This window comes from Marmota marmota, unplaced genomic scaffold (assembly GCF_001458135.2).
Source record: "Marmota marmota marmota unplaced genomic scaffold, marMar, whole genome shotgun sequence".
Classification (NCBI taxonomy): Eukaryota; Metazoa; Chordata; class Mammalia; order Rodentia; family Sciuridae; genus Marmota; species Marmota marmota.
Genome location: NW_025999963.1, coordinates 903,414 through 917,767, shown reverse-complemented (window position 1 = coordinate 917,767; position 14,354 = coordinate 903,414). Strand labels below are relative to the sequence as shown.

The 14,354-nt window shown below is 31.7% G+C and overlaps 2 protein-coding genes across 7 annotated transcripts in view; one reads left to right on the top strand and one right to left on the bottom strand.

The window, feature by feature from the left end:
• Cdh18 (cadherin 18) overlaps positions 1 to 14,354 on the top strand; it is a 672,909-nt gene that overhangs the window by 362,246 nt on the left and 296,309 nt on the right. For all 5 annotated transcript variants that reach the window (XM_048803133.1, XM_048803131.1, XM_048803132.1 and 2 more), the window contains one exon: positions 2,715 to 3,201. In XM_048803133.1, the coding sequence (XP_048659090.1) occupies positions 2,974 to 3,201 (228 nt within the window). In that variant the 5' untranslated portion in view covers positions 2,715 to 2,973. The remainder of the gene's footprint in view (positions 1 to 2,714; positions 3,202 to 14,354) is intronic.
• LOC107160154 (cornifin alpha) lies at positions 4,657 to 6,178 on the bottom strand. Of its 2 annotated transcripts, XM_048803136.1 has the most exons (2): positions 5,864 to 6,178; positions 4,657 to 5,815 (listed from the first exon to the last, which is right to left on the bottom strand). In XM_048803136.1, exons 1-2 carry the CDS (start codon positions 6,032 to 6,034, stop codon positions 5,606 to 5,608), a joined length of 381 nt encoding a protein of 126 aa, XP_048659093.1. In that variant the 5' UTR covers positions 6,035 to 6,178; the 3' UTR covers positions 4,657 to 5,605. The 2 variants fall into 2 exon arrangements, with proteins under 2 accessions (XP_048659093.1, XP_015362278.2); XM_015506792.2 differs by having other exon boundaries at positions 5,556 to 6,163.

The window sequence follows — 14,354 nt, the reverse complement described above, 5'->3', positions numbered from 1 at the left end:
CATTATATTTAGACCTTGAGACAATGACCACTGTCCTGAAGAATTTCTCAACAGTGCCTACATCCATCTATTATTTGCTCCAGAGTGTTGGAGCATATAATTTGGTATATATACCACTGGCATATGTTCTAATTGAGAGAATATGGAAAGAAATATATTTTGTCTCTAAGTATCTGGTGTTGAATTAGGGCTTTGTTCGTCAGAATTCATGTACTTGAGTGTTCCTTGAAAGCATTAAAGGTAGTTGAATGATGCTTTGTCAAAAATTAATAAATGTCTGCTACATATTTCTAGTGCATTGTTCTTAATCAGTGATTTGCTTTGTTACTTTTGCATTTTAATATTTTGTAACCTACACAGGGAAAGATTTCTTGAAGCAAAACAGGAAATTTTCATATGTGTAGTCGTATCCTCTCAAATGTGGTAAAGGGACTTATCTTCAAAAGCACAGTAGTCATATTTACATCTGTTCTTTTATTCTGCACTGTCACATTTATCAGTTTTCAAAATTTCCAAAAAAGATTTATAAACATATATTACATATATAAATTAAAATGCATTTTTACATTTTTGGAATGACACACAAGACCAACACTGTGGAGAAAATACTTATTCTACTGATTTGCAATACATTACAAAAGCCACTTTCTTCACCTTCTTCTCATGAATTATGCTTTGTTAAATAACTAAGTATAAAGGGTGAACATGTTAATTTCATTTGAAAATCTCACCAAATGGTGTGAAAGTATTAAGATAACAACACCTTCTATATATTTATCACCTTCGCTTCTAAGAAGAATGACTAAAAAAAATCTCTTATTTTTTGAAATTCATAACTTGAAAATTAAGAATATTTTGCAAACTAAAGAAATCCATCTAAAATCATACAAATATTTTAAATAGATAAAAAATTGAAAACAATAATTCTGGCTAAAAGTAAATATATGAGAACATTGAGATTTGGATAAATTTGATGATTCATGAAAGTTCACATTGTAAGCAAATTATATTTAAAAACAAACAAATTCTGTATTTTTAAAATATTTTTAATTGTAGACAGGCACTATATTTATTTTGTTTATTTAGTCTTTTTTTTTTTTTTAATGTGGTGCTGGGGCTCAAACCCAGTGCCTCATGCATGCTAGGCAAGTACTCTACCACTGAACCACAACCCCAGCCCCAAATTCTGTGTTTTTAAACTCTCTTTTCAGTTCTTGTAACATATTGGATCTAGACTGCTCTTTTAAGTTAGGAGAAATTTTTTGGATCGTTTTAAATTAAATCAGCATGAACAGTCCCTTTGCTTTCCTAAAATATTTAAAAATTGAATGTTTTATTTATCAGTTGGTTGAAATAAAATTCTAATTCTAATCCTATACAATTCTTGTACTATGGTGAAGTAGCATTGTTATTAACCCTAATTTATGGAAAAAAATGCTGACAGAGAAGAATACCCTGCTGTGTGGTCTCAAGTGATAGATATATTTATTCATTTCCAACACTGCATAAACACCTTTTTTTTTAAATTCTATATAAGAATCATGCTATGATTTATTATATAGATTTTAAAATCAATTATATTTTCATGTGAATTACTTTGTAATTTTTTCACATCAGCATTACGGTTTGTACTGATTTACAGACAATATTATGCAATGAGATAACAATGAATTAAATATCTTCACTAGATTAAGGAGCCATATTGTTGAATCGATATTTTTCTAAACACATATTTGAACACAGATACATAACTATTTCAGCAAATTTTATTCATTTTTTTTGTTTTTAGTAAGCTAATAATTTCAGAATCAACTTTGCATCTCACAAAACTTCTTATTTGTCTCCAACAAATGTTTTTCAAGCTTTACTTTATTGACCAATTGTACCAAAATCCAAGTACAAGAATTTTAATATTTTTTATCTGAAAAAGCAACAAATTTTTACTTTTGATGTTTTGTCCCCTATTATCCCTTTAATCCTTTCTTTACATACATGGGAACAATATGTATATTAGACATCAAATCTAGGGTGATGTCATCCCCAAGCTTGGAAGTCTATCTGCCCTGCATGCCAAGTCCATACCCTAACATATTGTAAGCATGACCTGTCAGAGTCCAGGCAAGCTATACCTCAGCCAATTGCAGTTCACACTAATATTCCATTCTGACAATCTGTGCCCCAAGCCTGGAATAATTTTTAGCAGAATACCTTCTCTTTTCTCATTATCTTCTTCCTCCTCTCCCCCTACCCTCCTTCTTGAACTTCATTTACTTCTTAAGTACTTTAATAACTATTTGTTTGCTGTGATGGTATTGAGAGAATTTGGGAAAAAAAAATTTGAAGTCATTTATCATGTATAGTATGTAATTAATATGTAGGATGTGCAGGTCTGTATACATCTAACAAAAACAAAAACTTTATATGTATACACATGTATATGCAGACATACGTACTTTATACATACATACAAGCAATACACACACACATATACACATACATATATATGCCATTGAGAATTAACATTATAGGTAGAAAAGTGTGTAAAAATGCAAACAGGAGCTTAGGTTTGCATGTATATATATATTTCTGAAAGGACTTGCATATTTTCTCTGCCTATCACCATCATTCTGAAAAATAGCATATTTTTTTTCATTCAGATAAATAGTTAAAATTACATGTTTTGTAATGTATATAATTTTCCCTCCTTTCACTAGGTAGAAAATGCTTACCTGTGTTCTCCTACTGTGAAGACTTGGAATCCTCAGACCACTACAGCTTTGATTCTCCAAGTGCTTCAGGATGTAAATGTGGTCTGATCTTTCCCTGATGGGCAGTTAAATCATGGACTCGCTGAACAATTTACTTTGGACTGTCCTTCCAAAAGATGCTTTTGCTTCTCTCTTGAATGCTCATTAAGCATTTGTAGCTGACAAAGAAGAAAAGGAAAACCGTGAACTGGCAAGTTATCTTACAATGAAAATTACGAGCACATCTTGCATCTGTCCAGTCCTAGTGTGTCTCTGTTTTGTGCAGAGGTGTTATGGAACTGCTCACCACAGCTCCATCAAGGTGACCAGAAACCAAACCAAACACATTGAAGGTGAAACAGAAGTCCACCATCGTCCCAAAAGGGGATGGGTGTGGAATCAGTTCTTTGTTTTAGAAGAACATATGGGACCAGATCCACAATATGTTGGAAAAGTAAGTTTTTTTAAAAAAAAATTGTTTCCTATAGTTTGTTTTTTTTTCCTCTCCTGAGAAATTGTGTGGTGAGATGAGAATGGAGTTGGATACGATTTGAAACATGAAGTGATTTTTTTTTAATAGAAAGCTATACTTTGTATTGGAGAGCTTGAGGTATTTGTAAAAAATGAACACTTTCAATGATATTGCATCTCTTTTAAATCTTTTCCAGAATATTGAAATGTGCATCCTTTACCAGAACACTAGTGACTTTTTTCTTTTCTTAAGTAGGAAGTCTTAGTCAAAAACACAATTAAATTATTTTATAATATTGCAAAAGTACATTAGAATATGCAATGTCACTTATTGAAGCATTTATGTTTATTGGTAACTTTTTATCTCTTGCTAGTGCACATGAGGCTAAAAAGTTACTATGAACATAATATCTAATATGTTTCTGGTGATTGTTACAGAAATATATTCTTAATCAGCCTTTCGAAGACATGGATTTTTTTCTAATTCCCAAAAATTGTTGATAGATTTAAATACAGAGTAAATATGCACTAGTAATATGGGATTTGAGAAAATCCCAAAATATTATGGGACAGAATAACCAGTAATATCAGAATAAGTTATCTTTCTTTAAAAAGTACAGATAAGAAAATTCAGTGGCTTATCCTTATCTTCAGAAAACTGTCTACTCAGTAGCATGGGATAACTTAGGTATATGTCATTTAGGTTCTAGAATAGAGTAGGAGGTTGAAAAGCTTAATTCTGATTAATTACTGATCTCTGGAAGCAGCACACAGATTTCTTCTGTTACCTATGGGAGAAAGCAAGCACAGCAGTGGAATCACCCTGACCACAGTGGCTCAGTGGCTTCTGTTACCCTGATTGACTGTTTCTTCTCATTTTAGCACTATTACTGAGGGAAAAAAAAAAAAAAAAAACTATTCCATTCAAACAATGGTACTTTCCTTATGTGTAGACAGTTCAGGATCACAAACCATGTCTTCTACCCCTGGTCCAACAAGACTGTATCGCAGCTGCATTTTCCATACAACACAGGAGCCATGGTGTCAGAAACATAAGAAAATATCTGAAACAAGTCTATCATTTCCTCATATGCATAATAAAATGAGACAAATGACTCATGTCACTGTATGCTAGTTTCCTCTACAAAGTGTTGTATAAAAGACATGAAAGCAAAGGCACTAATATTAATACAAAATATATTGAATTATTAGAAAATCATTTTTGTTTTGAAATGCAAAATACATTTCTATAATCATTTCAGTTCTTGAAAAGAAGAAAATAATTGGGAACCGACAGAATTTTTTCTTTTGGTGAGAAATAAGAGAAAGACATTTTATTATCAATTTATTATGATTATTTCTTTTCATTTTAATTTCACTAAATAACAAATAAAATTTTCTGGAAATGGGAGAGAAAAGAGCAGATAAATTTTATTTTCTTTTGGCATGCTTAGTTTTGGTAGAAGACAAAAAATTAATCAGAAGATGGATTCTAAACAAATGTTCTGAGATTGGGGGATGATGAATATATGAATGAGTGCACCTCACAGATCTGTATGTGGTAGAGGCTCGTGATCTATTGCACTCAGTGCAGGACCTGTGAAATTGTTATCCATTTAACTTTTTTGTAGTATCAATGGACAGATGTATGTGCATGAAGGGCCACATTAAGGATGGCCCAACTTATATGAAATTTAAATAATCAGCACTAGTATACAGCCACAACCATTCATTTATGTATTATGAGGGCTGCTTTCATTTCACAATAGCAGACTTCAGTAAAGATGAAACACTGTGGGACCCACAAATTTGAAGATTTTTAGCCTTGGCCATTTATAGAAATGTTCTTGAGCTCCTGGGTAAAATGTTTGCCACATAGTGTACTGGGTGTGAATGCCTTTGGGTGCAAGTACTGAGATTTTTATTTTTATGCACTGACCTTTACCAATATGTCAAATGTAGTAATTCACAGAAAAGCATACCATGAGTTACAGGCTTTGTAACCATGTTAATGATTATGATAATTATTTGAAATTATTGGAACAAAAATCTTTCTGGTCAGTGTTTTTTTTTTTTTTTTTTTTTTGAGTTAAAAGTGATTTAATGAGGGCAGAACAGGGAAGATTCACTTGACCCCCTCCCAACATCCCTCTTCAGATTAACCCTGAGACCCTGGAAGACCTACTCATCCAGTGAGACTTGCAGTCACCTTCGGAGGCTCAGGAACCTTCCATAGTTGAATGTGAGGGATATCTTTTTGGGGGGTTCAAAGAGGGAAGGATGATGACTCATGTTAATCGTAAGGTCAACAGAAAAATGGGACTCCTGAGCAAAATGGAAAAGGGACATCCAGTGGTTGCCTCTTCAAGGGTGTGGCTGTGACCATGTTACTTCTGCTTTGTCTTCTGCTGAGCTGGTGGTGGAGTGACTGTTGAGGGGCAGGACTCTGGCACCTTGGGTTGGCAGGGCTCAGGCACCTTGGATTGGCAGGGCTCTGGCACCTTGGATTGGCAGGGCTCAGGCACCTTGGGTTGGCAGGGCTCAGGCACCTTGGGTTGGCAAGGCTCAGGCACCTTGGGCTGGCAGGGCTCTGGCACCTTGGGCTGGCAAGGCTCAGGCATCTTGGGTTGGCTGGGCTCTGGCACCTTGGGTTGGCAGGGCTCAGGCACTTTGGTGTGACAGGGCTCCTTGGTTTGGGGAACACATGGTTCCTGGGGTGGAGGCTGGCAAGGCTGCTTCATCTGGTGCTGCTGCAGCTGAGGGGGTAGGGCGCAGGGCTGCTTCTGCTGCTCGGAATTCATGCTTGCACTGCCCATTCATTCGTTATTCAGCCAGTTGTCCACAATGGCCAGGTCCACGTCAGGCACCAGGTGAAGAAGCTTGTGGACCAATGGCTATTGGGACACAGTGGTAGACTGACACGGACTCAAGTAAGTCCACAGGAGGTGACCCAGCCAGCAGATGCTCCACCAACAGTAGGTGTGTGTTTGGGGAGAGGAGGGGCGGGATGAAGAAGAGGAGCCATCTACACGCCAGGGTATTAAGGCCCAGCCTTACTGAAGCATGGTCAGTGGTTTTATTGACAAGAGTTTTCAGAGGTCTTCACTATTTTTATTGGTGTACCTTCCTGTGTAGTTTACTTAGAAAGTGCTTACTAGTCGACTTTGTTGTTCTTATTTTGTTGCTATTACATGCAAAAATAGAACAAATAACCCTCTATGCACATTATTTAGCATACATATAGGTAGAACTATAAGAGAGATTTAAAAAGTAGGATTCTATTCACATATAAATAATTATAATCTTGGAAAAATCACTAGATCCCTTTTAGAGGTGTTGAAGTATTTTATACTTTTATCAGCGGTGTATTAAAATGAGTGATTTTCTTCAGGTATGCTTTCAGAGATAGTTGTAAAACTTGGAGTTTTGCACATATGATAGGTGAAAAATAATATCTGTGCACTTTTAATTTGCATTTCTCTTATATTTATCAAATGCAGTCACTATAAGAGAAATGCAAATTTATTTAAGAGAGTTTTTAAAAATTTTATTCCTTAATTTGATATTATTTTCTTGCTGTCTTTAACATGGTAGAGATATATTGGTATATTCATAGAAATATATTAGTTTTTTAAAGTAAGGTATTAATAATTTTTCATATTTGTTTACTTTTTTGAATTGATTATGCTATTTTCTTTAGTAGGAATTTAATATTTTAATAGACAACAAATTCTTATCACTTTTTGGTTTAACCTGCATTTTGTTTGATATGTAATTTCTGAAGTTTGAGTGAGCTGGACTTCAGAATAAGAGACGTTCAGAATAAAACATTCTTTGGTCCTTAATGTCTTTAGTTTATCACTCATATTAGAAAGATAACTTATCAAATAAAAATAACTATTAAAAGTAGAAATCTTATGGTAAAGATATTAAGCTACAATTTAAGATACACTATTTGGTGATTAAAATGTGAATTTAGGGCTATATTATATGTAGAGATCATATTTACCAGCAAAATATATACAAGATGTGTAGTTTATAATTACAGAATGTGTTGATCTCATTGGTAATATTTAGGAATGTTTAAATGCATGCAATTGATACAGTTTAAAAAGATACATTAAATTGATAATCTATTAAAACAAATCTGCCTATAATATGCTTCATATTATTTAATCAGTATCTGCTTATGATTACATAGATATTATACTCCATAAATACATATTATATTCATTTCAGTAATGTAGACAATTTATGTAACTCACCATATATATTTAAGAAAGGAAGATATGTTTATTACAGAGTGTTTGTGCACGGACATTGTCCTCATCACACAATCTGGCAATTAAATAGAGTAGAAGTAAGCATTATAAACAAGAGAAAGACCAAAAAGTGTGTTTCTGTGTAGCAGCATGGTTTAATCTAAAATCATCTAACCTACATAAATTTTTTTCTTAGCTATTTGGTATACTGAGATTAAAGATAGTTTTGATAGTAATAGGAGTTTTCATTTTTTTTCCTGAATTAAAAAAAATGGATTATATTCTCCACAATCACTTTTTTATATTTAGGGAATATTTTCCTACAATTTAGTATTTTCCCTTGGTTATAAATCATAATATGATGAAAATATTACTTATGTCTGTTGAGAACTTGACTTCTAAATGTCTCTCATTCTCCTTTCCACTTGTGACTATACATATAGGAGTGGATGAGTGTAGATTGAAGATAATTACTGCCAACTTGCTTTGTTAAACAAAAACAGCAAAAGTATAGTGAATAAGGAAGGAAGTCTAACAGTATAAAGGAACTAAGAAATGGCTTTGCAGAATTACTTCAGGAGAAAAAAGCAATGATGTGAACAGAATTTGTCTTGGCAGTGTCAAGGAATAAAATCTAAGATAGCTGATTCTTTCATGAAAATCACTTTCCAGTATATGCATCAGGAAATTCCCCTCTCGTCATAATGATTATTGCAATTTTTCTGTAGTTATTCATTTTTTTACTTAGAGGATAACCAGTAAATGTCTTTTAATACTGTATATTCAAATTAAATGAATGACTTTCAGGTTGTAGAGAGAATAAATCATGAAAAAAATTGGTAGAAAATTTCAGTCTTTTCAGAAAAAAATAGCTTTAATGTCGTCATGAACTCTGAATTAAAAAGTAATGCACAGCACAAATGGTGGCAATTGTCACCCAATATTGTCCAAAAGATAAATTTTTTTCACTTTTATCATAACTTCATTGGAATGGAAAAATCCATGTATCAGAATATGACTTTTGAGTCTTATATATGACAATGTGATGACATAATGTCATGTGGACTTAACTATGAGTCACAGTTCTTCTGTGCAGATACAAACATTTTTTAGTCATCATATAGAAATTTATCTATTTGGATCTAGACCTAAAAGAAACTGGATTCAAAAACAGGAAATTTATTTGATAGATATAGCATTCATTTAATTTGCAGTGGTATAGGAGTTGCGTTATTTTTTTTTCATTGTTGTTTTTTTTTTTTTAATTTTTTGATATAGTAGATTCAACCTCAGAATGCCTTGTTACTGAGCTACATCACCAGTTATATTTTATTTTGAGACAGGGCCTCACTAACTTCCTGAGGGTTTTGAAAGATGCTGAGGCTTTCACAAACTCGCTGAGTCTGATATCAAATTTATGATCTTCTTTTCTCAGCCTCCTAAGTCACTGGGATTTCAAGCATGTGACATTTTGCCCTGCAAAACTTCTTCTTCTTTTTTTTAAATGAATTAAATAAGATTTTATTATTAATTATATTTTTAGAGAATAAGTAGTATTTTATTTGAATAATGTAGAAAACATTTAAATTCATAAATGTATTTCCCAATGTCATCAGTGCAAGACAATACATATTAAAAACAGCCTATAAATATGTATTCACATTGTAAACCTCATATTATTATAAAAACACATTCTCGTGTGTGTGTGTGTGTGTGTGTGTGTGTTGTATTTGTATATCAATGGTGATGAAACATATTTTTTTTTTCCTCAAAGGGCATTTTGCTATAGTTGAAGACTTTTTTTTTTTGCTGTAGTCTCCTTGTCTATTAGCTACCATTAGCACTGGTACAAGAGTCCATAATACTTAACAGGACTATGAAAATGTTTTAATTCACTTTCAAAGTAGAATAAAAAGATGAAAATGAGTATATTTAGTTTGTATTCTCTTGATCTTTCTATCAACATAATTATACATTGATTTTTTAACTAAAAAAGGCCCTAATAGGCAAAAAGACCAATGGTCCATGAAAATTCTGGAGGCATTTCTTCTTTTCGTGAAAGGCACTGAGTATTGAACCTAGGGGTGCTTAACACTGAGCAATATCACTTTGAAGTTGATCCTCCTACCTCAGCCTCCTGAGCCAATGGGCTTACAGGCATGCACCACCACACCCAGAGGCATTTATGAGATTTAGTTGTGACTCTTCAAGGGGTGACGCAGCTGTTCTTTGGTTAGTAGAGCCCAGGAGTACAGCTAAAGATTCTGTAACACATAGGACAACTCCCCCACAAAGAAATTTCTGACCCCAAATTGAAATAGTGGCAGGGTTGAAAAACTTTGTATAAGTGTACATTAAATGCACATGTATGTGCATGTGCATACATGTAAACAGGCAAGATTTATTTGTATGCTTATGCAAAATGTTTTATCAAGTGCATAATTAAAATCTGGAAAGTCATTCTAGATAATATCAGTAAACATGGGTGCTGGAGTGATATTGATTGAGTCACAGAAATGTTTGATTTACTTATATTATTTAGTTTAAAATAGGAATTCATTAACTATATTACTTTAGTAATAAAAAATGCATTTCAGAATTATAAATTTACAAATTCTATTGAGTGTTGATTATCAAAGTCTTGGTAGCAAGAGCCTCTTTCTTATCTAAGAAAAATTTATTAAACAAATCTGTTCTATTAAAGGAAAGTTTTCTATCATCCTTCCTGATTTCTCAAGTTGCACCAACACCACCAGGATAGCACAAACAATGACACTCTCAGAGGATGATTTTGTTTGATTTTGCCTTGTTTTATTTGTTTTCAATGTATTTATTTATTTTATTTGCAGAAAAAACAGGTTTTTCTACTATGAAGTCTGTTAGAGTTGGATTTTGGCTCCTTAATAATAATTATCAAAACAATGGAGTTCTGATTTAAAATCCCATACCCCAAATGTGCTCATTAGTATGTATCTTCCTATTTATCTTTTTTTGTCAATCTAATTAGTTATACATGATAGTAAAATGCTCTTTGACAAGTCATACATAAATAGAGTATAACCTCTTATTCTTCTGGTTGTACAGAATTTCATTCTTTAAGGCTGAGTTATACTCAATTGTGTATATATATACCATATTTTCTTTATCCATTCATCTGTTGAAGGACACCTAGGATGGTTCTATATTTTAGGTGTTGTGAATTGAGCTGCTATAAATATTGATGTGGCTGCACCATGGTAGTGTGTTGATTTTAAATCCTTTGGGTAGAAACTGATGAGTGGGATAATTGGGTAAAATGGTGGTTATGTTATTTTAATGGAATATTGTACTCTTTTTCTGACATAATGCCAAGTCATACTAATAATCAAAAATGACAAGGTAGGATCATTGCACTCTTAATTCAAATATTGTACATGTGTGCTTTCATTTGTGGGATAGGTGATAAAATATTTTATTGCAATTTCATATATATCAATTTTTTGATTTTATACCTTCAAGTTAAGTTCTGGAGTAGAGTTCAAAATTATATGTTTCATCTAAGTTTTACAGTTATAATTAAATCATCTATCTACAACAGTGCTTTTCTTTACATTTTTATATCAAGTTTTTCTTGGTCAAATATTCTTGAGTATTTTGTCTACACTGTTATGGAAATGCCATTTATCCTCTGTCTTTCATTATCACATAGAATAAAAATTTAACTTTTCATTAGTTTATTCACTCTGACAATTTCTATTTTCAGTGCAATATTTTCAATCTTTTATATTTATTTTTATTTGCATTTTCATTAATTATTGTAATTTATTTTGTATTTCTCTTCTACAGATTTTTATCTACTTTTTTAATTTATCCTTTGTTCCCTTGTAATTGCTTCTCTAGGGATTTACCTCTGCTGTACTGGAAGTTGTATGTTTTATGTTTTTGACATAGTTTGTGACTCTCATTTTTTGCATATGTTTTTTATTTTGTATGTAAAAACATATCTCCAAAGTAGAATAAATGTCAAATTTTATTTTGTTTTAACATGCTTAATTTATTGTTACTTTTAAATCCCAAGTAATCATTCTTCTTATAATTGCTATTAAGATTCATGTAGAAAAGCATATGCTTATTTATAACATTAAACTACTTTGCTAACATCTTAATCCAATTTAAAGTTGACACATTTACAGTTATCTTAATACAAAGCCTTAGGATAAACAGAATGTATTTTTCTTTTTTTCATATTATATTTGTCTGGCATGTTTTTCTTCATTAAGTTATTTATATATTTTACATTATTATTGAAATCATTTAAACCTTAGATCTTACTTAAAATTATCTACATTTACCAATGTTTTTGTTTCTCATTATTTCAATCCCATTTTTACTTTCTAATTTGATTTTCTTAATGACTACAGTCATCTTCCAGTTCATGTGTTGTTCTCCACATGGGCAGTTATTAAATATTGCAAATACAAGAAATACTTTATACATTGAGTCTAATTTATCTTTGTGCATGTCTGTGTGCAAATTTCTCCTTTATTTAAAAGTTGTTTGGATTGGAATCCATCTTAGAAATATATTAACATAATTACCTCTGTAAAGAGCCTTTTTCCAAGAAGGACACATTTTGATGTCCTAGGGATTAGGACTTCAGTGTATTTGGGGTTTTCAGGGACACAGTTTAATCACAAAGGTCTGAAACCAGTATTTTTTTTTTTTTTTTACTGAATTGGAATTTTAAGCTTAATTATATAAACACCCTGCCTATTATTTTTTTTGAATTTGCTACTGACCCGTTTATTGATTCTGAAAATTCTTTTTTGGCATTATTTTATTCTGTTTATTTATGGCTTACTAATGAATTGTCCATCTAAAATTAGTCCTGGTGACCTCAGCCTCTTCATTTAAATATGTATATAAAATTGAAGATACTATTAGCTATTAGCATTCTACTTTTTAAAAATTTTTTATATAATGGCTCATCTTTTCTTGTTTTTACTTCCATTTTTTTAAATTCTCCTAAACCATCTATTTTTAATTATTCTTAACCACATATTGCATTTTTTAATTTATCTAATTGTTTTTAGTTTGGTTTATTTTTGCAAATGTGCTTATTTCTTTTGTTTACATACTCATACTCGATTCCAAGGAGATTTGATCCTGTCATACTTTCTAAGTGTTTGCATAATGCTGTTCTTTAATGGTGTGTGAATGAGTTGAGTGAATTGAGGATTTTGTTGGGGTCCTTTCAAACTATAGTTTTAGAAATAAAACACAGAGCCATATTATCTTTTAATCTGCGGACAACAAAATGCTTAATAATTTTGAAAAATGCTAGCAATTAATTCCTAACAACTGATTCCATATATTTAATATAACAACAACTAAAAATAAATCTAATATATCTTTCACCTGGATTGCACATTGGGGTTTTAATTTCCTACAGATTTTTTTTTAACTTGCACAAACATTTAATTGTTACTTATTTAGGGTGATAGGTATTTTAAACTTTTATTTCATTGTCAAGTATTCTGGCTTTCTTGAAATATCTCCTTTCCAATTGTACACCTGGAGGAAATTGAAATCCTTGTTTTCGAATCATCAGGTTATGAGACTGTAGATTCTCCTTGCCAGGGCTCATGACCAGTTCAACTTCTTCAGAAGGGACTGGGGCTGGCTGCTAGTTTGAAATGGCTTCCCTGTCCCAGTATCTTCCCTTACTTTCTTTGCCCCCAGTGAATTACCTTTCAGTGATTCCAGCTCAGTTGTACTATATTGTCAATTTTAATATTTGTAGACCATTTCTAATTGTTAATCGAAGTGTCTTTATAAATGTTGCCTACTGTTTTTTAGTCATTATCTTACTTCAGGTTTTTCTTTGTACAAAAACAAGATTTGGAGTAGCTAATTTTTTTTTTTTAATATCCCTTCTGGAAATAAACAAAAGTGTTCTTTGACTATGTTTCAATATCTTTTTGAGAATGTAAAGATGAATGTTTCTAAATGTCTAGAAACATTTTAAGGTGTTTCTTAATTATAAAATAGATATATTTATTCCAAAAATGTTATTTCTTTATTAGTATTCACTCATATATTTTATCATTTTTTTAGATTAAGAAAGAAAAATTTTTAACATAGCCCTTATTGTATTCAGAAAAAAAAAATCTGTTCTGTTATTTGATTGACATTTATTCAATGAATATTTGAAGACTTATTTATATTGGACGTAATAAAATAACATTTTTTAATTTCAAAAGGAAGCCTATAGGTCCTTTAGATACATTCAGTTTTGTTCTGTTTTGTTTGTTTTCTTTCATTAAAAAATCAGACATTCATCATAGGAGTTCCAGAATGAAATATAATCAATTCCTTTCCTCTAGGATTTCTAATGTTTCTATGTGTGGTTTACTATTTCTTACATCCCTAGAAATAGAGCAATAGATGCCTTGAAATCTTTTCCTCCATTAGAAAATAACATTACATATAAAAATAAATGTATACTAATTTCATTGTCTTTGGTTTACTTTGTTTGGAGCTACAGATTGATTACTGTTGAGTTTATTTCATAAAGATTTATGTCTAATCGGGATGTTTTTATTTCTTCAAAATTTATTGAACACGTCCTGCTTTCTGGTCATTATGTTGAGCATTATAATAAACAAAGTGGGGGATATTAACATTAAACTAATATTCACACAAATAAATATTCAACTACAAACTGTGATGAGAATCATACAGGACATTGTACTTGCTGTACAATATAGATCCTAGATGTTAACATCTACAAGGCCTGAAGGAAGAATATTTTGAAGAAGGGACAGACAGGCTGATATTTAAAATGGACGAGCAAATTATCAGGTTAAGAATAGCAGTGGGCTTGCAATCAGGG

What these genes read in the sequence shown, in the direction of transcription:
- LOC107160154 (XM_015506792.2), bottom strand. Translation starts at nt 6,034, where the DNA reads ATGGGCAGTGCAAGCATGAATTCCGAGCAGCAGAAGCAGCCCTGCGCC.